We start from the raw sequence: 22,489 nt of genomic DNA, 5'->3' as shown, positions 1-22,489 counted from the left end.
TGCAGAGAAAAGAACTATTGCTTACCTATCCACTCCCTGAAGGCACACGGGGCTCAGGCACAATGGGAAATGGATTTGGGGGATGAATATGGTTAGCTGTTAGCTGCCAGGTAGCTGTGATTCATGCCAGCTACAACCGAATCGCTCTGACTGCTGGAAAAGGACGTTTGAATATTAACAGCGTTGTCAGTTACCCAGCACAGGTTTTAACTGCTTTGCTGTTTGTTTTCTTTTTATTTCGTTTTGTTTAAGTGAATGCTCACAGAATTACAAGACACCAAACAAAATGTACTTGTAGCTTATAGTAGTTCCACGTGTACAAAAGGTGTTGACATTCGTTGCTCTTCACCTGTAGGTTTTTGCACTGCTACAAGCTTGTGCAAGACGAACCTAGAAAGAAAGAGCCAAAGAGATTATAACCCACAGCCACTTCCGCTTCCCACCCGAAGCAGAAGACACCTTTAGTTTCGATTCAGTTTTTCAAAATGCTGACAACAGTTATTTTTCTACAAGCGTGAGGCTTTATCCCTCCCCTTCCCAGTTCATGCTTCTTCTCCACCAGCGGTAGGAGCTAAGACACAAGACTTGAAGTAAGAAGCTTCTGTTACAGCTCAGTAGCTCAACAGGTAAGGACAACAATTAAGGACAGAGACAATGCTGCATTACAGCTTCAGGTCCCAAACGGAAAAAAAAAAAAGGAAAGGCTTACAGACAGCTTCTTCATAATGCCTCGTGCCTCTGGATTGAGATGAAGAAGATTCTTCTTGGTCAGATCACTTGCTGTTAAACGAATGCTCTGCAAGAAGCCAAACACCACCAAATCTCAGGTTTCCCGGTTGTTCAGCAGCAGCAGCTACAAGCAGCAAAGAAACCCCTCCCTGCACACTAGGAGGCCGCGTCCGTACCAAGAGCCACATCCAGCTTGACCAGCTCATCCCGTGCTGCCCTTGGTGTGCTGACGCAGCACCGTGAGCAGAAGGCACTTTCAGCTTCACTCAAAAGCGCAGCAAAGCAGCAGTGTGCATTCTGCTTAGGCCAGAATTCTTAGACAGCTCCCGCTCTGACTAAGAACTTCTTCGGGTTCTTTTTAAGCGACATTTACCTCCTGATAAGCTGCAGCGGCACAAGTAAGCGGGCGAGAATGGATGAACAGCAGTCCCTTGAAACTGATAAGGCCCCCAAGAAGGCGCAGGCTCTCCTTGCTGCATAGATTTTACAGACTCAAGTTTGTTTTTACCTCCCCTCCTCCAACAGGAACGGTAATGAAGACATCATTGCCATCAGCAAGGGGGCTGCCGTTAGCAGAGATGGTGTAAACACGTTCATTTACTGTGGGTGTGCGCAAACCCGGCGTCTTGAAAACTCTGGAAAAAGCAACAGGCAAGGACTTTTACTGCAATTTCTTAGAGCGCTTGGACCAAAACTTTGAACCACTGCAGGTTCAAAGCGCTGCTGGAAAGTATTCTGCATATAGACAACTGAGATGTAAGGACCAAGCAGCAAGGCACTCCTCTGTATGAGAAATTAACAGAGAAATGCAATAGAATACAGACCTGGAATCAAACCTGGGTGTGATGATGGAGGCGCCTCCTTGAGCACAGAGATTGAGATTTCTGCCAGTAGCTGGAGTGATAAAGCTGCTTTTGCTTGATCTGCTTAAAAGGAAGCATGTAAGCAGAGCCCTGCTCTCAGAAGAATAATTTTAACGGACACGTAAGCACTGTCTTACCAAAGACCTGGACGAGACAACCCAGGGTCTTCACAGATCGCCCTACGGCACGCCATGCCCACACCACCCAGCCTGCCGGGCCACGCACCGCCCCACTCTGCAGCTACGTTAGCACCGCACCTTTACTCTCTGCTTCTGAAATCCTGCCACGAAACTCATCGCCGTTACCTTTGACTCATGCGTTTCACTCTTGCTGAAGGAGCTCTTCTGCTCCTGGACGCTGGTGCTTTTTTAGTGGACGTCCTCACCTGAAACACATTAGCTGCCAAGTCAGTCAGTTCCTTCTCCTGGGACAGCCAAGTCCGCACCGAGCAAACGCTCCCATACGAAACGCCTGGCTCAGCAGGCTCCTTCCTGCAGCACGGGAGTCTGACACAAGCCACGGGACAACCTTCTGAGACCTTCCCCATTCGAGTACTGCCCTCACGTCCTTTCCCCGAAGCTCAGCTGCAGAACTTCAGGAGGATAACAGACCACCTTAACTTCCACTCTGACTCGAGACGGTTCATGTATTTACCGCTGCCCACAGCACAACTCAGAAACTACAAAGCCGAAAAGCACTGCTGGTAAATATTTTCAATGTGGCCCGGACTGTTCTGCTCTAGGGAATATCGCTCCCTCCATACAGCAACGCTCAGATGAGAAGGGTGAGACTCTCACGTGCAGAAGTACAAGAGGAATAAAAGCAGAGGTAACTCGCAGCACAGTCGCTTTCCTCGCCACAAGTAACAGCACGACCTGCCAACGAAAGCCAGCTTCCAGCGTCACCGGGATGATCAGCAAGCAACAGCTTTTGGAAAGCCACCCTTACAGCATCCTGCACGCTGTTCCCCCTTAGGCATCAGCATCGTCTCGGTACATAGTTTATATCCCAGGAATAAAAGCCATCACAAAGAGCAGCTGCTTACCTTTCCGTTTCTTGGATTAGTACTTGCAGCTGCTTGCTCCAGAAGAAGTTGGCCATCGTGTTTCGCCTTCTTTGCTGGAGGAAGCAAAGGAACCTCTGCTGCTTCTTCAGTGGCTTCAATACCCTGTTTAGATTTTTCTACGAAAAGAGGAAAGCATTATTCAGGTTGACAGGAAAAAAAAAACTAACACGACGTAACTGACCATTAGCTAAGGTAAGGAAACACACTACAAGCTTATTTCGGCAACAGTTTGCTTCTAAAATCTGAATTCTGATGACAACAGTAAAGAGAACATGGCTGTGAATTATCCAGAATGCCTTAATTAAAGCAAGTAAAACTACTTCGGGTCGCAGGAGTAAAGGCAGAATTACGTCCTTGTCTTCACACGTAGCGAAGGCTGTAGCTAAGAACCAAACCAGCATTCACAGAATGTTATCTACTGACCTTTCGTGACGATTTTCAGAGGAGTCTGGATAAATTCTGCTGTCAACTTGTTTATTTCTGTTATTCCCAAGTCTGCCTAGGATTAAGAAGTTGGGATGATCGGTACTGCGAGTTTGTGATAAGTCAAAGTTGCAGGCAAAATCTTTGTAACTATTTCACATACACAACTATCTAACATAACTGTATCTTCGCGTTCTTCTGCTGTGCTAAAAGAGGTCCTTCCTCGTTGTTCCGGACACAATGGATCTCGTGCCCTTCAGCGCCAGCACGCCCTGCTGGGCAGCTGTGAGCACGCTTCACCTACTCCCTGCTGCTCAACAGCACAGCAGTGCTTCAGCTTACCGAGAGGCGCGTGCTCTTCCAGAGGCCTAGGAGCAAACCCCCAAGGCGTGGGGCCCCGCAAAATGACTCCAAGGGAGGAGAGCAACCTTACAGATAGCAGGAGAGAAGGGCTGGTGCGTTAGGGAACAGCGATCTCCGTGTGTGATGATGGAGCAGCCAATGGAGAGCAATTATATCGTGTTTAGTTCTTTTTTTTCCTTTATGACCATCCCTGAAGAATGTTAAAATGCAAAGAGGACTGGGAGAGGCGTACTGGCAGAGGCTGCCCAGAGCATGCCCCTGGCTGTAGGGTGTATATGCACAACAGCCCTAAAAGCACAGCTGGGTCACCCGTCTGGGGTTTGTATACAATGCAGCACGGTTTGAGCCTCAAAAGCTACGCTCCTGAAGGTGCTAATGCTTGTATGCCCCCCACTGCCTTCCCAGTGGGGAATCTGCCGATGGGCAGAGAGATGTTTCAACAGGTTTCCAAGCTTCCCTCCTCCCACGCTTTTCCTTTTCTCCCCCCCAACATTTCTGGACATTTCTGGAACGTCCCAACCAACACAGTCACATTGTTCGCACTGTCGTGTTTTCAGAACGTGCTTTTCATGATCGGTATCGGCCGCGGACCTCCCCCAAAGCCGGGTAACAGCGAGTGGCAGAGGGTGTGGAGGAACTCAGGAGAAAACTCAGAGAAGCGGACGGACACTCCCGGTGCCACCGAACTCCCCTCCCAGACTCCTGCAGAACCCGGAGAGGTCAGGCAGGTATTGAAGAGAGGGAAGGCTGCGGCCCCAGCAGACCCATGGGGGCACAAATTATTTGGGGCCCGGCCCAACAGAGGGAGTTTGAGGAGCTGCTTCGTCAACAATCAGCACTGAAGCACGGCTCCCCTTAACACCGTGATTACCAGTTCAAACTGCATGTTTCAAGGAAAGGCCCCCTCCACACGACGTGCTTCTGATGCCACTTGGAGTAAGCGGCTGGTGGTGATTACACAGCGGGCTCAGAGGGGAAACCGTGACCATCCCGGAATTTGGGAAGCGGCCCGGGAGGTCTTTTCCAACCTCGGCGATCCCTTAGCATGAAACTAAGCAGGCCCGCAAAGCCGGGCAAGGAGCAGCACGAGCACGCAAACCCTGCAGGGGACACCGCAGCATCTCCTCCCGCTAAGCCTTAACAGTTCAGATCCGCGGGCACAACCCGCGCTATCGCAGCGGCGCTCCTGCGGATACACAAAGCCTTCGTCTCCTCCAGGAACGCACCGCGCGCCGGGGAAAGTTTCCCATTCGCGCCGGATACCTACCGTCACCGCCTCCTCCAGGACCTTCCGGCTTCCCCCTTCAGCTAGAAAGAAGACATCTCGGTTGGAAGCGTCGCTGCGGTCCGCAGCCGGGACAGCTCCCGCAGCGCCCGCAGCCGCGCCGTAACGCCGCCGCAGGAGCGCGCAGCGCACAGCAGGCGTTCCGGCGGCGAGCGAGCGGCCCCGGGCAGAGGGGGCGGCGCATCCGCCCGCGCCCACCCGCGTTCTGCTCGCGCGAGCCCCTCGCGCCGCGTCCCACCGCTCCTCAGCGACGGCCTCCGAGCGCCGCTCCAGGGGCAGCCCGCGCCCCCCGCCCGCCCGCCCGCCGCGCCCCCGCCCCCCGCCGCTACCGAAGAACTGCAGCCAGTTCATCTCGCGGAGCGCCACGGGCAGCCGGAGGAGCTCCACGTCGTACAGGTTCTCCACCTCCTTGACCAGGCGCTCCCCGTTCGCCCGCAGCTGCTCGACCCGGCTCCTCACTGCGGGGACGGACGCGGCGTCAGACGCGGCCCGGGCCCGAGCGCGGCCCGCGGCCCGCCCGCGGCCTACCCTCCCGGTCGAAGTCCTTCAGGAAGGCGCTCAGCTTCCTGCCGCGCGCGCCCGCGGCCGCCTTCCTGCGGGCAGGAGCCATGAGGGCCGAGGAACGGCGCGAGCGCACCGAGCCCCGCTCCCGCACGGCGGACGGCACCGCCCGTCCGCGCCGCGTTCAACCGCCGCCGGACGCGCGCCCGCCGTCCAATCGGAGCTCCGCGAGCGGCGGCGCAGCCAATCGGAGCGCGGCGCGGCGTGATGACGCGAGGCGCCGTGGCGGCGATGGCGGACGCGGTGGGGCCGGGCCGGACCGGGTCGAGCTGCCCTACTGCTGCCGTTGTGCTGCGGCCGTACGGGGAGCGAGCGGCGGAGCCGGGCCTGGCTGAGCTGAGCTGCCGCGGCGCGGGCCGCGCTGCCCGTCGTCGGCCGACGCGCTGCGGGGCCTGCGGGGCGCGGAGCGTTACTACCGGCGCCTGCGGCCTCCCGTGGCGGGGCTCCCCGGGCAGGGCTAGGGGCGCGGGCAAAGAGGAGCTTTCGGAGACGAACCGAATGAAGGGAAACGAGCTGCGTTAAAAGCGACGTGCTTTCACGGGCTGCCGAATCCGCAGCCGCAGCGCTGACCTTGCTAAGCCAGGCTCTGGCTGCCGAGAGCAGATGCTCTTCTGCAGGCTTGGACGCTTGGTACTGTAACCCTTAAAGAAGAACATGCAACTTTGTTTTAGAGGATGAAAAGATATAACATAGTTCAATACACTTGTCAGAAGAACCACTCTCCCTTTTTTTTTTTTTTCTTTGCCTTCCTGCATGTGTTTCTAACTTCAACAAGATTTATCTCCTTGATTTATTTTTTGAGAAAAACTGGATATATGTAAGAGACCAGCTAGGATAACTTTGACACCGTTTTTCTTCTGTCACTTGAGAAAGCTTCAGAACATGTTAGATGTTTCATTCAATAAGAACTAATTTTCTGTTGGAGGCCTAGAGGCTCCAGTCTGCTTCTACCGTTGTTTTGTTGGGTTGCATGTTCGCTGCTAGAGAAGACAGTGAGTATCCAGCTGGCGTTCTGCACTTAAAATCTGTTTTTCCCTATAGTTTCTGAATGGATTTCCTGGTCCTCTTCTGCCTGTTTTCCTTTTCTTCTTCCACTGCTTCAGAGACCTGGATTTATTTTAAAGTCTGAATATGATATAGATTTTAATCTGCATAGAAGTAAAATGCTTCACTTTGCCAAATGAGTTATTCTTGTCCATGCTAAGAGCACACTTATTTTTGTCAGCAGCTTTATGGTCAGTGAGCCAGCTCAGAAGCTCTGTGAAGCAAACAATGCGGTGCGGCTGGGAGCAGAGCACTGCACACAAAAGAGCTTTTTCTTAAAATCTGACTGGATGGTGCTTGTTTGTGGGAATACAAGAGAGACTATTTGGAGCAAATGCTGTGGAGCGAGGTAAACAGCGTGAGATGGCAAGGCTGAGAACCAAGGACACGTCTAGTAGCGCAAAGCAAAAGGAACGGCTCACAGTTCTGGATTAAGTGCCTGCATGCACGGTTATGGAGTGCTTGTGGAATGCTTTGTTGACATGTAAAGGCGGGTGGGAAAGTTGTAAGGGCAGATGGGAAAGCTAAACAGAAAACTTGTGAATGTGAGTAAGTGATGTGAGAACCTGTAATAAACAATTTGGATCATCCACATCTGAGTCCATGCCTGGTTGCCACATTTGTCACTGCTCAGAAAATCAGGAATCATCTCAGCTGCTAAGCTAGAGATTTTCCTTTGTCAGCCTGTCAAGTTGATCTGAATGTACTTATTACACTTATTTTGTGGCTTCTTACCTTGGATTATCTTAATGCATGAATTATCATTGGCTCTTCTCTATTCCTTATTGCATGGAGTAATAGATAACAAGTACATGAACAGAGAGAGGGATTAATCCCCTCATCTTTAAAGACCCTTCCTCTCTCAGATTCACGAAAGCTCTTGTTCTTCCTCTGTTTGTGCCATCTCCAAACCCATCATGCCACAGATGTCTGAGTAATGTGAGCACAGCACTGTCTCATATACATACCAGGTGTTGAATGATGACAAGAAGCAGCTGTGGGTTACCAATTTGAATAATCTCCGTTAATAGTTTGAGATTTTATGATTATAACTAATGTGCTAACTGTATGTGCAACAACTGACTTCTAAACTCTTTCTTCCCCAGACCCATAAAAATTTCCTCTCAATGAAGGTTGCTACAAAAAACGAGATCAAAATCATTAATTTAAAAGGCACATGACATTCTCCATGGAGATGTCCCTTTTCACAATTCCCTCTCAATATGAATAAGAATTGCACACAGCCTTTTTTTTTTCTTTTTTTTTTTTCTTAATATAGAATGTCTAAGCACAGACTCAGAGGCAAATAATGCATTTTATACAATAAAGCAAAAAAGAGGGAAACGGGCATTTTGTTGTGGAGTTCCAGCAGCCCTGCTCGTGTTAGCTCCCTCTGTCCTTGGTCAAAGGGATGTGTCGGTTGACACTGGAGAATGTCTGGACAGGAAGGGCAGATGTTTTATATGAATTCTGAAATATGATTGAGCCTTGCATTGTTTTCACATTGGCAAGTGTTAGCTGGCTCTCCTTCCTCTATTGTCTTGCATGACGAAGGAAGTAGCAGCTCGGCATAACACAGCTGGACAAACCGTAGGGAGATTTCTTAAGGCATTACACATGGTTCATAGGGAACACTAGCCAGACAGATCAAATTTCTATTGAATTCATGAACTTTAGCTTGATTGGGATTTAGCTTTGTATTGCCTTTGGCTTCATCCCATTGTATTACTTACGGGTTAGGGTTAGGCTAGAGTTAAGGATAGGATTTGTGTTGGGATTGGGGTTGGGGTTGGTGTTAGGGTTAGAGTTAGGGTTAGGTTTAGCATTAGGGTTTGGGCTAGGCCTAGGATTAGGAGAAGGGTTACGGTTAGGGTTAGGACTGCATTGCATTCCACTGTCATGCATTTAATTGCCTTGCTGAGCGTTACTTTTCATCCCATTGTATTACTGGTTTGGTTTAATGCTTGTGGTAGATTACACGTAGTGAAAAGTTTAGGGTTAAGTTAGGTTTATGGTTGGGGTTGTGACTGTATTACATTCCATTATTGTTGTATTTCATTTCAACCCACTGCATTGTATTTCATTACACTGTATTGTGTTTGGTTTATGATTAGGGCTAGGGTTACACTGGATTTCATTCCATTACATTGGATTGCATTTAATTTCGTATCATTTCTTTGAATTGTGTTGCAGTTTGAAGAGTTAATCACGTGACACCCCTCCCAATGAGAGAAGGGGGGGAGATAGAAGAAAAAAACCAGCTGAGATAAAATTGATTTTTTAAAAGGATTGTGAGAGAATGTAGAGTAGTTAAGAATAATAAATCAAACAAAAACAAAAAAAAAAAAAAGGGAGGAGAGAGAACTTCTGATTGCACTGCTCCCTGTGCTGCTGGAAACTGGAAAACAATAAAAAGGAGGAAAAAAATGGGAAACTAAGGAACATAGGGGAAAACGGCTGTAACGGTATAATGTGATAGAAAACAAAGCCATGATAGCAGGGTAGCAGAGTCCCAAGCTGAAGCAAGAGAGGATAAGCTTAAGTGCAGCAACTGGGGATGCAGAAGCAAAGGAAAAAGGCTGCTTACATTCAGAAGGTCTCAGGTAGGCAGAGATCTCCAGAAAAACATTCTTGCCTCCACTGCCAACCCTTACATGAGGTCTGGGAGGGGGGGGCTGCCACGTCCCGGCTGCATTTAAGAAGGTCGATCTTCCACAGGGAATATTTGTAGAAGAAATGTATTAGTTGGAGACAGGATGGGGGGTTGGTCTGGGACCAGTGCTCTTTAATATCTTCATCAAGGGCACAGATGATGGCACCAAGTGCAGCCTCAGCAAGATTGCAGATGACACCAAGCTGAGTGGTGCAGTCGATAACTGAAGGGAAGGGAAGCATCCAGAGGGACCTGGACAGGCTGGAGAAGTGGGCCCATAAAAACCTAATGAGATTCAATAAGGCCAAGTGCAGGGTGCTGCACTCAGGTCAGGGCAATCCCAGGTGTTGATACAGACTGGGGGAAGAACTCCTTGAGAGCAGCCCTGTGCAGAAGGACTTGGGGGTCCTGGTGGACGAGAAGCTGGACATGAGGCAGCAGTGCGCGCTCGCCGCCTGGAAGGCCAGCTGTGTTCTGGGCTGCATTAAAAAGGGGCGGCCAGCGGGGAGAGGGAGGTGATCGTCCTCCTCTGCTCGGCTCTTGTGAGGCCCCATCTGCAGCGCTGCGCCCAGGCCTGGGGCCGCCAGCACAACGAAGACGCAGAGCTCTCGGAACAGGTCCAGAGCAGGACCGCTAAAGGATCAGAGGGCTGGAGCAGCTCTCCTACGAAGAAGGGCTGAGGGAAGCGGGCTTGTTTAGCTTGGAGAAGAGAAGGCTCCGGGGGAAACCTCACTGTGGCCTTCCAATACTCAAAGGGAGTGTACAAACAGGAGGGGGAATGTCTGTCTACAAGTCTCCTAGTGATAGGAGAAGGGGGAACGGGGAGGCTTAGGTTGGATGTGAGGGGGAAGTCTTTCACTCTGACGGTGATGAGGCACTGGAACAGGCTGCCCAAGGAGGCTGTGGATGCCCCATCCCTGCAGGCATTCAAGGCCAGGCTGGACGTGGCTCTGGGCAGCCTGGGCTGCTGGTTGGCGACCCGCACACAGCAGGGGGTTGAAACGAGATGGTCATTGTGTTCCTTTTCAACCCAGCCTGTTCTGTGATTCTGTGATATGGTTCTATGATAAACACAATTAAGAAGTTGACTAAAGAGTTCATTAGACTTTCGAGATGGGACGAGTTTCTAACTCATACAGCAGCCAAATCGTTGGGAAGTATATGAATGAATAAAGAGAAAAGGGAAAGGAAAATGTGGAGAGCAGTGGAAAGGACATGCGTACAGACTGCCTGCTGAAAAGATACCCTTAACCACAGTCAGGAGAGCTGGAAGCGCCGCGAAGGTAAGGGAGATCAGAGAGAGAGCAGAGTAGAGCTGAGGTGGAAGCTGAGTGTGGGTTCAGGGCATGAACACTGGCACCAGGTGTCGGTGCCCCTGTGCCTGAAGGCATCTTTGTCTTCCAAACACAGTGCTGGAAAACATTCTTTGTACTTTCTGTAAAAGAAAAAAGAAAAAAAAAAAGAGAAAGGAAGAAAAAAGACATTAAATCTTCTCAAAAACTATCGCCTTTTTAAACTAAGACCCCAAAGCATTTTAGAAAATGGAAAGTTTGTTGACACATCTTATTTCTATTTTTGCCTTAAATTCTTTGCTCCCATTTTACTGACATTAATTAACATCTTCCAGATCTACAGCTTTAGAAAAAGTTCTGTTCTGTTTAGAAAAACCTTCTGTAAGATTGTGAACCTGGAGTACCCAGCCAGTAAATAGGGGAAACAGGGGAGGGGGGGGAGGCAGGGGGAGAAAACAGGGTATAAAGGCTGTCATGTTGTGTCCATAGGCGCTCCTGCTTGCGGGACGCCGCCATTGCAATCGCAAATAAAATCTGCTGTTATCAGAGATACCGTCCTGACAAACATGACTTGGATATTTCCAACAATTTGGGGGCTCGTCCGGGATTATGATCGCCTCTTTGGGAGTTTCCCTACTGCCCTGCACAGGTTAGGTGCACCCCGCTGATGGCAGCGGTCCTGTCTGGGTGCTGAGGTGACTCCTTGGGACGGCCGATAAAAAGCCGAGACTGTTACATAAAGGACAGGCTCTGTGAAAGCCAAGGGGCAGGCAGGCACAGGTGTTGGCCATGGCGACCCGGTAACTTCGTGCACGGACCAAGGTAAGGGGATTGAACTCTTTCCTTGGGGTCGGTTGAGACTCCTGAGTGTGTGTGACTGAGACGCGCCGTCAGTGCGAAGCGAGTGCTGAGTGCCGAGCTGCGGCTCCACTTGACAAAGTGCCAGCAGTACGCCCCTATTAACCCGAGAGATGGGAGTGTAGTACTGCTGAGGGATTGGGCCCAAAATCCGAGAATCAGAGTGTGGTAACCTGTGAGCTGGGGAGTTCATGGTAGCGTTCTGGAGGGATGGGGAATAGGAGTTCTGAGAGCAGGGGAAGAAGGTCCCCGGAATGGTGCCTAGAGATAGCGCCTTGGGAGAAGTGCTTCAAAACTGGAACATAATCCCAAAACTAGGGACAAGGACAGGGAAAAGATGTTTAGATACTGTATACAGTAGAGAGCCACTGCAGGGAAAATCATTATTGTGACCAAAATAGGAGTCTGACGAAGATTGGGCCTGTCAGACTTTGTATTTATATGTAAACAGTAGGACTCCTTTTCCTGAAACAGAATTGGCTTAGGTCGCTTAATGGGTGCAAGAAGTACAGAAATGTTCCTCGCGAGGAGTCGAAGTTCAAAGGAAATAGGAAAGAGAAGCAGAAAGATCATAAATGGGATCCCTTAGGTAACTTCTTCCCCCTCCCCCCCCCTTCCCTCCACTACCCCCCCCCCTTCCCTCCACTTCCCCCCCTCTCCTCCCCTCCCCCCCCCTTCAATTTCTGAAGCAGTGCAGGCGGCAGTGACCTCTCCAGAGGAGGAGAGTGGGTGCTGCTGATCTGTGCAGGTCCTGGAGAGAGGCTGTGCTCTCGATTACTGAGGGAGTTGGAGTAATGCGAATGGGACCTGGAGAGTTTTCCTTTCTCTAATACTAACCTTACTAACACTTCACTTTATCCTCTTAGGGCAGTCTTAGGTCAAAGGGAAATTGGGTATGGTAATGCCTGCTGTTTTTACTAGAAGAGAAGTTAGGAGTTTCAAGAAGAATTACCTAACTGAGGATCCTATAAGTGTAGCAGAACAATGAGATCAATTTCTAGGGCCTAATTTCTACTCATGGATGGAAATGATGTTTATTGATATGTTGTTTATTGGAGAAGGAGGTGGGCAGCTACGCAAGTGTGGGAAATGAATACAGAGGGAAGGTTGGGCTCTGGAGGGAGGCAGAGAGAGGAAGGATCCTGAGGATGAACTGTACTGATTGTTGTCACTGTCTTTGTGTTTGTTAAATGTTTGTGTTGTGAAAGTGTTCTGTGATGTCGTGTACGAGGCTGTTATGGAACAAGGGCTGTCTAAAGTGATACGAGAAGAGCCCTGGGTTGTATTTTGGCTCACTGGAGAAACATTGCTGGTGAGCCAGGGGAATATTGAATAAGAAACCAGGAACGTAAATGGAGTAATGGGACCAGTTGTATAATTGAGTGCCCTAATCATGAGACCAAGTGCCGGGTGTTTGTGGAAGCTGAGGAATGTATTGTTTGATTTGAGGATTTTGAAGGCACTTGGAGAAACTGTCTTAATGGTATGGGGAAATGCAATTGTTAACGGTATGTGGAAACGCAACTTTTAATGGTATGTGGAAATTATGTGGAAATGCAGTTGTTAACAGTATGTGGAAATGCAATTGTTAATGGTATTTGGAAATGCGGTTTTTAATGGTACGTGGGAATGCAGTTGAGGGTACAGATAGTGGAATTGTGGAAAAATGAACAAACAACAACAAAAAACAAATGGCAAAAAGGTGAAGGAAAGCAGTGAGTTTGGGATATTAGAGTTGGGCCGGCACGAGAACACATCCCCTGCACCACCACCCCCACTGCGGCTTGTAAGAACAACTTGGAGTGGGAGAAAGAACTGGGGGCCAGAGCATCCTACTGTAATTGTGAGGGGTGTATTAGCTGTGAATGGGGATGGGACGGGACATTGGAAGTGAGAATAGCCGGCATCTGCAGAGCTGGGGAAACCCGATATCCAGTGTGAGCACTGGAAGCCTGGGGACAGGAGGGGGTGAAACTGAAATAGAATGTTAGTAATGGCTGTGATGATGGTAGTTTGGAGAGTGAGAAGGGTTTGGGAAAAACGAGCTGAGGAAGGCAAAGTTGAGCAAGGTGTAACAGGGATGTCATTACCTAGAAGAAGAGGTGAGGGGAGCCTGCAAGGGCTCAGGGAGAGTTCCACCCCACAGGACTGACAGCAGCTGGGGAAGCAGGGTAAAGAGGTTTATTTTCTGATATGGGTGCCTCTTAACTCTGTGCTACACCAAGAATTATTACCTGTAGGTGATTTTTGTAACACTTGTAGGAGCTACTGGCAAGATAAGTTTACTTTTTTTGGACCAATTAAATGCAAGCTAGGAGAACAAGTAGGAATATATAAATTCTTGTACATGCCAGGTTTTCCAAAACCATTATTTGGGCATGACATGTTAGAATAGTTGAATGTAGAGTTTAAATTCAGTAGAGACGATTAGAACTACTTGTCAAGCAAGAGCAATGGACTGAAAATTTTAAGTCTGGCTTTAACACAAACTGGGAAAAGCAATGTTGTACTCCCAGAAGTTACGTAAATCCTACATTGGGTATACACAGGATTGCGGGCATCAGGGATGCCTGGCAGAGCCAAAAATGCAGCCCAGTGAAAGTTAAGGTAAAGATGGGAGCCAGCCCAACCAGGGTAAAGCAATGCCCTTTGAGGATACAAGATTGTAGGAGGATAAAAGAAATAATAAATAACTTTTTGTATTTTGGATCATTGATTGGATAGAAATCCAAATGCAGCACCCCAATCTTGCAAATGACAAATTGGATGGCAAGAGCTATAGTTTGGTACCAGATTTGAGGGCAATTAAAAGAAATGGTGAATATATACAACACATGGTGTATATCTTTATTGACCAAGGTAAGGAATAAGCAGGTGGGGTTTACTGTTCTGGATTTGATGGACACCTTTTTCTGCCTGGTTTTGCCAAAGAAAGTCTAAAATCATTTGCCTTTGAATAGGAAAACTCAAATATGGAGAGAAGAAAAAAATAATAATTAAAAATAATAATAATAATAATAATTCAGTTAACCTGCACAGTGTTACCCAGGGTTGTGAGAACAGCCCAATGATTTTTGAGAACTGGTCAACTCTTGAGCCCGAGCTTTAGGTTCACCATCTCACAGTGGAACTTTACTGCAGTACATGGGTGCTACAGTAATAAAGGACTGTGTGCAATGGACTGTGAGCTTGCTGAATTTCTTGATTTAAATGGCTATCAAGTTTCTCAACAGAAAGCACAACTGATCAAAGGGAAGGAAGCCATTTGCTGAACACCCAGAACACCAAGGCAGAGCTGCCTCCAAGCCAGCAGTGTGCGACTGCATGGAGGCTGTCTGTGCAAGTTGGTCAGAGCTACAGGAGGAGCCGTTGGACGATGCTGAGGAGTCCTGGGTTCATCGACGGAAGCAGTTTTGTGAGACAAGGAGACTGTAAGGCAGGACGTGCAGTAACTGCTACTGACAGGGTAATTGAAGCACAGCCATTACCTGTGGGGACTTCCACTCAGAAGGCTGAAATAATTGCCTTGACAAGAACCTTAAATGCATGGACAGATGCTAAATATGCTTTTGGGGTGGTACCCACTCGTGGTACCATCTGGAAAGAGCGAGGGTTGCTTACACACAAGGAAAACAAATTCAGCATGATGTAGATCTACCAAAGAACATCATGGCTGTTATACATTGTAAAGGACATCAGAAGAGTGACAGCGTACAGGAAACTGGGAATATGATGGTGGATCAGGGGGCAAAACAGGCAGCTGAAGGAAAAGAAATTGGAGAACTGGCTTTAAGTCCAGATGGTAAACTTGAAATATCTGAACCTTAGTCAGAACCTGTAAGGTACTCTAGAAAGGATAGGAATCTAATGATTGAAGGGAAGAGAGCAAGCTGACAGATGGCTGCATACCCCGATGGACACACTGTTGTGCCCGTTAGTATTTTATAGCATTTGGTTCTAAGGGAACATGATAAAACATGGAGGTACTGACACCAGAAAGTAACTGTACAATCCTAGTACCAGGAACAGGGTGCAAGTGGGGCTTGTTGGAAAGGAAACCTTCCAGGGCTACAATCGCAAATTGATTTTTTTTTGAACTGCCAGGAAAAAGGAGGGTTTCAATATATGCTGGTTCTAACCAATACCCTCTCAGGGTGACCAGAAGCATTCCCTTGCAGGACCAATAGAGCCAAGGAAGTAACCAAGGTGCTTTTGCAGGAGATTATTCCAAGGTTTGGGTGTCCTGCAACAATACCCTTCAACCAGGGAACTCATTTTATTGCAGAGATTGTCCAACAGGTCAGCAAGCATTGGGAATAAATTGGCAATTGCACACAGCACACAGACCACAGGCGAGTGGTCAGGAGGAAAAGATGAACTATCTAATTAAATCACAGGGTGTAAAACTGGGCCAGGAAGCTGGACTATCCTGATCACAGTTGTTGCCTTTGGCTCTCCTTAGTACCAGAACAAAACCTAGAGCTAAAGAGGGGTTAAGTCCTTTCACAATACTGTACAGAAGGCGTTATGATGTACAAACGGGATCTCTACCCAAGTAGGGAGCGAAATACTAACTGAGCATGTGATAAGTCTACAGGAATAGTTTTGAGAAAAAGAGAAACTGGTTCTAGGAAATAGAGCCCAAGGCCTTGATATGGCTTGACAACATGTATATAGCAGATCTCTTTCAGATTCGCCCCTGGAACCAAGGTGGGTAGGTCTGTTCTGGGTGCTGCTAACATCCCACACAACAGTAAAAGCATTGTGGATACATCACACTAGAGGTAAGAAGGTCCCTCGAACACAATGAGAACTGAAATCAGCTGGACCCTTAAAATTGTGAATCCAAAGACAGAAATGTGGGCTCTTGTAATTGTTAGAAATGCTGATTTGATGAGTGCAGCATAAGATGTGAATACTTATGTATCTCTTGGGACAGACATCATTGCATATCAGTATTGTTCGGTATGTGGGCAAGCTAAGGATTTAAACTTTTCACTTCTTGTTGTCCCTGATGATTTTCAGGCAAGAAATCAAACTGTTGCAGGGTTTGAGTCACTCTCCTGGTGGGTGATGATCAACAAGAATGTAGATTGGATTAACTACGTCTGTTATAATCAATGGAGATTTACAAATTACACAAAGAGTGCAATAAAGAGAATTGCAGCACAGTTGTATGCCACAAATAGGATGGCTGGAGAAAATAGGATCTCCTAAGATATGATACGAGAGTGTATATGTAATGTTGTATACCGTTGTTGCACCTTCATGCCAATAACACAGCTTGGATGACATAATAACGACGGCATTGCAAGGGCTTGGTACCAGCCTTGTCAATGAAGTGGCAGAAAAATCAGGAATAGATAATTCTGTCACTGGATGGTAACTAACTGAAGCGTGCTGTTGTATGGCTCTTGAGAAACACCACAGCTCAGCTGAAGAATTCCCACCTGGATCCTGGCTTCCGCTGGGAGTTCCTGGCTGCGGGGGAAAGCAGCTGAGCCAAATAGCTCTGTTTGTTTTGCTTACTGATTTGTCATTACTGGTTCTTGTGCAATGCATGGCTGTTGCCAAATGTATGGTTGTCCCTTTTCACTTTCTACCTTTTCTTCATTGCGTAACATTGGTGCCATCACTGCTGAGGAGTCACCGGGTGGTGTCTGTGGCAAATTGGATGGCTCTAATTGTTGCCTACAAATTGGATGGCAATGAAGAGGTTGCTAAACAAATTGCCCGTGGGTGAAACGCCTCCTATTCTGTGTGCCGTTGCCACTCTCGTGTTTGTTCCTTGCGTGGTTCCATGGTGGATTCAACTTATACAAGGACTTGTATCCTCCATGTGCTTTGTAACCACTTCAACTGATGATGAACAAGTCCAGCGCATCAGGGCAACCTTTGTAACCAAGCCCAAGAAATCCTTTCTAACAACTGTGTAACGTTTAACCCCCCTTCCTCCCCACCCCTCTTTTCCCTTCCGCTTACTTTGTCTCTTTTCTTCCTTTCTCTTTTCTCTTTCCTCACCATCACGAACGGTCACTTGCACATCAGTTTCAAGCAGCCTTGTTCTGGCTCCAAGCTTGCTGCCAGACGCATTTCTTGTGATGAGACTGACTTGTCTAGGAGATGAGTGATGGGGGTTGCCGTGGGGCAACCAACATCACTGTGTGGACAATTGTAGCTGTTTGCCTTCGCAAGAGAGTGCTCAGGACCGTTTGCTGGCAGAAGATCTAGCCTGTGACCAAGTGACTCCAGCTTGCTGTGGGAGATTGGGGGATGATCCCACTGTACCCTGCAGGTACAAGGCGAGATACAAGTGGGCGCCTCCCTGCTCCCTCTTATCTGCTGGCAAGGCCCGGAAGATGGGAACCAAAGGAGTTCCTGCCGAGATCCAAAAGCCAGAAGCTGTCACTCCAAAAACAACTGACTCAACCCCTCTGGACTCACAGATAAGGTGGTACTGCCACGTGGTCACCGTCGTCGTCGACAGAACAACAGTGCCCGACGACCCACCATCACTGAAGATCAAGGACTGAACTATGAACCACGCTGGATCCACGGTGGTGACCATCTATCTCCCTCTTGCTTCCTGTAGAGACTCCTTGCTTCTCCTTTCCTGTGTTTCCTATCGCCCTCCTTCTCTTCCCCATCCCCCTCATTCAAAATACTGTCCGTCCTCCCCTTCCCCACCTCCCTGATTAAGATCTCTAATAAACTGGTCGGACCAACATTTTAGCCGTTGTCCTGTAAGCCCCGGGCACCTCCCTAAAATCCTCCTGTCGGCGCTGGAAGGGATGCACTGCCCGCGGCCGGCCTCCCTTTGCTATTTGCTTCGTTTATTCTTTACTTCAGCACGTGGCAGACATCAGCACTGCAAACGGCTGATCAAGCAAGCATCGGCGGTTTCCAACGTACTGATGTTTGAAAGGCTTCGGGAAGCGCTGGCGCATTCCTGTGTGCAGCGGGGAGGAAAAAGGAGTAACAAGAAAGCACACATGTTGGTGTTGGGTTGGTTTTATTGATGACTTACTCCAATTGCTAACAATTGTTCAAGTAAAATGGGCAAAAGCCCAAGTCCATAGATGGAAATGGAATCGATAGATGGAAATGGCATCAAGTCCATAGATGGAATGGAATCAAGTCGATAGATGGAATGGCATCAAGTCCATAGATGGAAACGGCATCAAGTCCATAGATGGAAATGGCATCAAGTCCATAGATGGAAATGGAATCAAGTGGAAACTGGCAGTTGATTGGTGTCTTCCCGTCCCCTCCCATGCCAGGAAAGCAAAGGCGGCCTTCCAGACGTGGCTGTTTCATTCCACAATCAGAGGGGTTGTGTAGAGGGAATGCCGGATTCCAAAAGTGGATGCAGGCGCCCGGGGCTTGATCAGTGTCACCTGGAAGGGCAAAAAAAGGAAAGGCAGATCAGCAAGGGCCCTTCTCTTCTCTGCTGCCCTCCCTTCCTCTGCTCAGAGGTGGCACGAGGGCAGGGAGCAGGCCTGCTCTCCGGCACTTGGTCCCTGCGGCCAGAAGCTCTTTGGCCGGAGGAAGCCTCAGGGCAAGGGGGAGAGGCGTGAAGGCCGTGCTTGTGAAACAGAGGGGACGAGCTGAGCAGCGAGCTGCCTTACCCGGCCTATGCTGTAGTCTGCGGGCCCGGGCTTCACTGCTTTGCCCTCTGCAGGTTTTGGTCGGGCCGCCATGGTGTACGCGGGCGCCCTGGTCTTGTAGGCGTCCACAGCTACCTTGGGAAACGCCGCGGGACCCGGAGTCTGCAAGAGAGTCATGGGTGCACGGGGCTGGGATCACACGCAAGGCTCTCTCTTTCCCTGGAAGCCTGCGTTAAGCAAAGGTGCTTGGGGCTTGGAAGCCCCCTGGCACAGGGAGAGCAGCCCAGCTTCGGATGCTAACATGGAAAAGAGGAGCAGCAGAGCTCACCTTGGCAAGGTCTTCGTCAAAGCGGCCGCGCTGGCTCCTTCCCCTCATGGAGTAGCAGGGGCTGGCCGCTGTGTAGGCTGTATTGGGGCCCATCAGCTTGGGCAGCGTGTAGGTGCCCGGACCTGCAGGAGGAGCAGCAGAGAGCGTGTGCGCGAGGGGCTGGAGGAGACGGAAGCAGCAGAGAGGGGCAGCCCGCCCAGCCTGCTGGGGGGAGGGCTCGCCCCTCTGCCAGTTCCTGCCTCTACTTCGGCACTGGGCCAGTGCCGGCAGCTCCGAGCCCGAGCAGCCGGAGCCGCTGCGGGCCGAGACGTGTTGGTCACGCCAGAAAGCTTGCGGCCCCAGCGCTGCGCAGGCTGCGCGGTTGGCCCGTTGCTGGTGCTGAGCAGCAGCCCGTCCCTGCAGGATGCTCAGGATGAAGGGTCTGCCTTTGCCGGGGTCAGCGTACCTGGAGGGCGGTCTGTGCGCAGGGGCTCCCGCCGGAAGGCCATGGACTGCACCGGTGGGCACTTGAAGATGTGCCTGTTGGCTTCCTCGGTGCGGTAGTCACCTGGGGCAGAGGAGAAGAGGAAGAAAGCCGTGAAGTGCTGGTCTCCTGCAGCCGCAGAGACAACGTCCCGAGGAAAGGGTCTTCTGAAGGGCTGCAGGATTGCTGGGGGGCGCACGCAGCACGCGGGGACGCTTTTCCGTGCCCCGCCACTATGTCCTGCCTTGCTGTCCCTCCTGTCAGCCCCTGGCTCTCTGTTCTTTTCGGACGCGGGGTCCTTGTGCCCTCAGCCCGTGGTGCTGGGCAGCCGGCCTTCTCCGAGGGGAGAGCGTGTTTATCGCTGCTCACAGCGGTTTGTGCTCTCTCACAAAAGACCGACGGCTCCATCAGGGCGCGAGCTGACCCAGGGCAAACGCCGCGTGTGGGGGAAGCGCTGCAGAAGTGGTACTCACTGGGTCCGGGGGTGACGGTGGTCTTTGTCGTGGGGCGTCCACAAAGGTGGGCGCTCGGAGCCACGTGCTTCCCGTTCCTGGTGACGGCGGGCTGCACAAAGTAGCAGGGACCTGGCCCGCAGCTCTCGGCCGCAGGCGGCTTGGTCCCGCGAAACGTGTACGCGGGGGCACGGGCTTTGGTGGGGCTGTGGCCCACGAAACCTAGGAGGAAAAGCAGAAGAGTCAGTCAGTCCCTGAGCGCAAACGCCTGCGCCAGAGCCTTGCGAAGCCGCCGGAAGGAGAGAGCGGAGCTTTGGCCAGCGCGCTGCCTGTGGCCAGCAGTTTCCAAAGGCCTGCCCGCACCACGCGCGCAGGCACTCCGCAGCGAGAGCCCCCAGAGCGCCGAGTCTGCGGGAGGCTCCGACGGCACGGGGAAAGGCTCGGGAGCTGCTCTGCCCCGCCACGGCCCCGACGCGCGTCCCCCTGCACCCCGGCGATGGCCGCCGTACCTGTTGTCCCCGGGATGGAGTACTGGGGCCCGGGGCTGGGGAACTGGGCCGAGATGAGGCCGCGCGGGCGATGCGGTCTCCACGTCCCCACCCAGGCTCCGTCCATGCTGGCAGGCGCGTGCCTCCAAACCTACAGGCAAGAGCAGAGGAGTCAGGGCCGGGCTGCCCCGGCAGAGGCCGCGGGTGAGCTCCGCTCGCCGCCGCCCGCCGCTCGGAGCCCGGAGGGGCCGGCAGGAGCGGGCTGTCTCCTCCGCTCAGCCGCGAGCTGTCCGCCGCGTGGCTTGCGGCTCCCGAGCCAGAAGGGCCGGCAGCGATTTCTGCTGCTCACGGCGGTCCTGCCGCTCTCGTGCCGCACGCCCCTCGCGCGCGGCGGAGCTCAGCCCGCACCCCGCGGCCGGGCTCTGCGGCCCGAAGCGTGCCGGAGCTCTCCCTCACCTCTGTGAGCCTTGGAGGACGAGCGCGACGAGGCTGAGCTAGTCTGCTGCTGGGGCTGCTCTCGGGCACGGGGCACGGCGAGCGGCTGCGGGCAGCGCAGCTCACGAATGGGGCGCCTGGAGCCGCCGGCCAGCTGCCCTCGGGGAGGGCCCGGCGTCGGCATTGTGACGGCACGCGGGCTCCGGGGACGTCATCGGTGCGGGGACGTCTCCCGGCCGGCCCGGAGCCGCGCCCTCCACGCCTTTTCGGCCGCGCACCCCAGCCCGGAAAAAGCTGGAGCGCACGACTGCCGACCCCTGCAGATGGACCGAGCTCTCAGTTCCAGCCCCGTGCCGCCCGGGGCTCCTGGGGCTTGATCAGCGTCACCTGCAAGGGAGAGAATCCCAGCGGGGAAATGCACTGAAAGTCCCTTCCGCCTGGGAAGGCGCAGCCACCAGCTTGATGATTTGGTTGCCCTCTCTTTTAGCTTGTTCCAAAAATACATCTAAATGAAGTGCACGTGTTGTTGCCGTTCACTCTGTTCTAGAGCGCATCCGTGGCACCAGGCAATTCCTCTTCGCCCAGTCCGGCCCAAACAGGCCAGGACCAGATCATAGAATCACAGAACAGGCTGGGTTGAAAAGGAACACAATGACCATCTCGTTTGAACCCCCTGCTGTGTGCGGGTCGCCAACCAGCAGCCCAGGCTGCCCAGAGCCACGTCCAGCCTGGCCTTGAATGCCTGCAGGGATGGGGCATCCACAGCCTCCTTGGGCAGCCTGTTCCAGTGCCTCACCACCGTCAGAGTGAAAGACTTCCCCCTCACATCCAACCTAAGCCTCCCCGTTCCCCCTTCTCCTATCACTAGGAGACTGGCAGACAGACATTCCCCCTCCTGTTTATACACTCCCTTCGAGTATCGGAAGGCCACAGTGAGGTTTCCCCCGGAGCCTCCTCCAAGCTAAACAAGCCCGCTTCCCTCAGCCCTTCTTCATAGGAGAGCTGCTCCAGCCCTCTGATCCTATTAGCGATCCTGCTCTGGACCCGTTCTGAGAGCTCTGCGTCTTCGTTGTGCTGGCGGCCCCAGGCCTGGGCGCAGCGCTGCAGATGGGGCCTCACAAGAGCTGAGCAGAGGAGGACGATCACCTCCCTCTCCCCGCTGGCCGCCCCTTTTTAATGCAGCCCAGAACACAGCTGGCCTTCCAGGCGGCGAGCGCGCACTGCTGGATCCCGCCGCACCCCCGCCTCACCCTGAAGAAGAATAGGATCCCCGATGGCAACACCGAGCTGTGCAGCCTTTCCCCAGAATTCCGAGGATGCTGCCACGCCTCCTCAAAACCCTCCCAAAATGCCCAGGACGCCCCAAGCTTCGCCCCCTGCCCCCCCCAAAATCCCCAGGGGCCCATCCCCCCAACACTGCCCAAAGCCCTTCAGCTGGCCACAAAGTTTCCCAGGACCCCAAAGCTCACCCAGGGCGCCCAAGCTGCACCCGTCTCCCCAAGGCTTCCAGCGCGCTTCTTTTCCAGCTCCGCAGGGACGCCTCCCCTGCCCTGAGCCACGGGCAGTGCTGCGGGGGCAT

The 22,489-nt window shown here is 51.6% G+C and overlaps 2 protein-coding genes across 2 annotated transcripts; both read right to left on the bottom strand.

Moving 5' to 3' along the window:
- Positions 1 to 345: 345 nt before the first annotated feature.
- Positions 346 to 5,339, bottom strand: LOC306953993 (borealin-like; the record flags this gene model as incomplete). Its single annotated transcript, XM_079545034.1, has 9 exons — positions 346 to 390; positions 710 to 796; positions 1,238 to 1,364; positions 1,554 to 1,652; positions 1,898 to 1,977; positions 2,638 to 2,774; positions 3,082 to 3,157; positions 4,712 to 5,187; positions 5,258 to 5,339. 9 exons carry the CDS (start codon positions 5,337 to 5,339, stop codon positions 346 to 348), a joined length of 1,209 nt encoding a protein of 402 aa, XP_079401160.1.
- A 13,111-nt stretch (positions 5,340 to 18,450) lies between these two features.
- LOC306954163 (ciliary microtubule associated protein 1A-like) lies at positions 18,451 to 22,489 on the bottom strand (the record flags this gene model as incomplete). The annotated part of the gene is made up of 8 exons (XM_079545233.1): positions 18,451 to 18,534; positions 18,766 to 18,906; positions 19,073 to 19,194; positions 19,518 to 19,619; positions 20,009 to 20,209; positions 20,497 to 20,626; positions 20,932 to 21,172; positions 22,380 to 22,489. 8 exons carry the CDS (start codon positions 22,487 to 22,489, stop codon positions 18,451 to 18,453), a joined length of 1,131 nt encoding a protein of 376 aa, XP_079401359.1.

The sequence above is a fragment of the Tetrao urogallus genome (assembly GCF_951394365.1).
Source record: "Tetrao urogallus genome assembly, chromosome: 20".
In the NCBI taxonomy this organism is placed as follows: domain Eukaryota; kingdom Metazoa; phylum Chordata; class Aves; order Galliformes; family Phasianidae; genus Tetrao; species Tetrao urogallus.
This window is presented reverse-complemented; position numbering and strand designations above follow the sequence as displayed.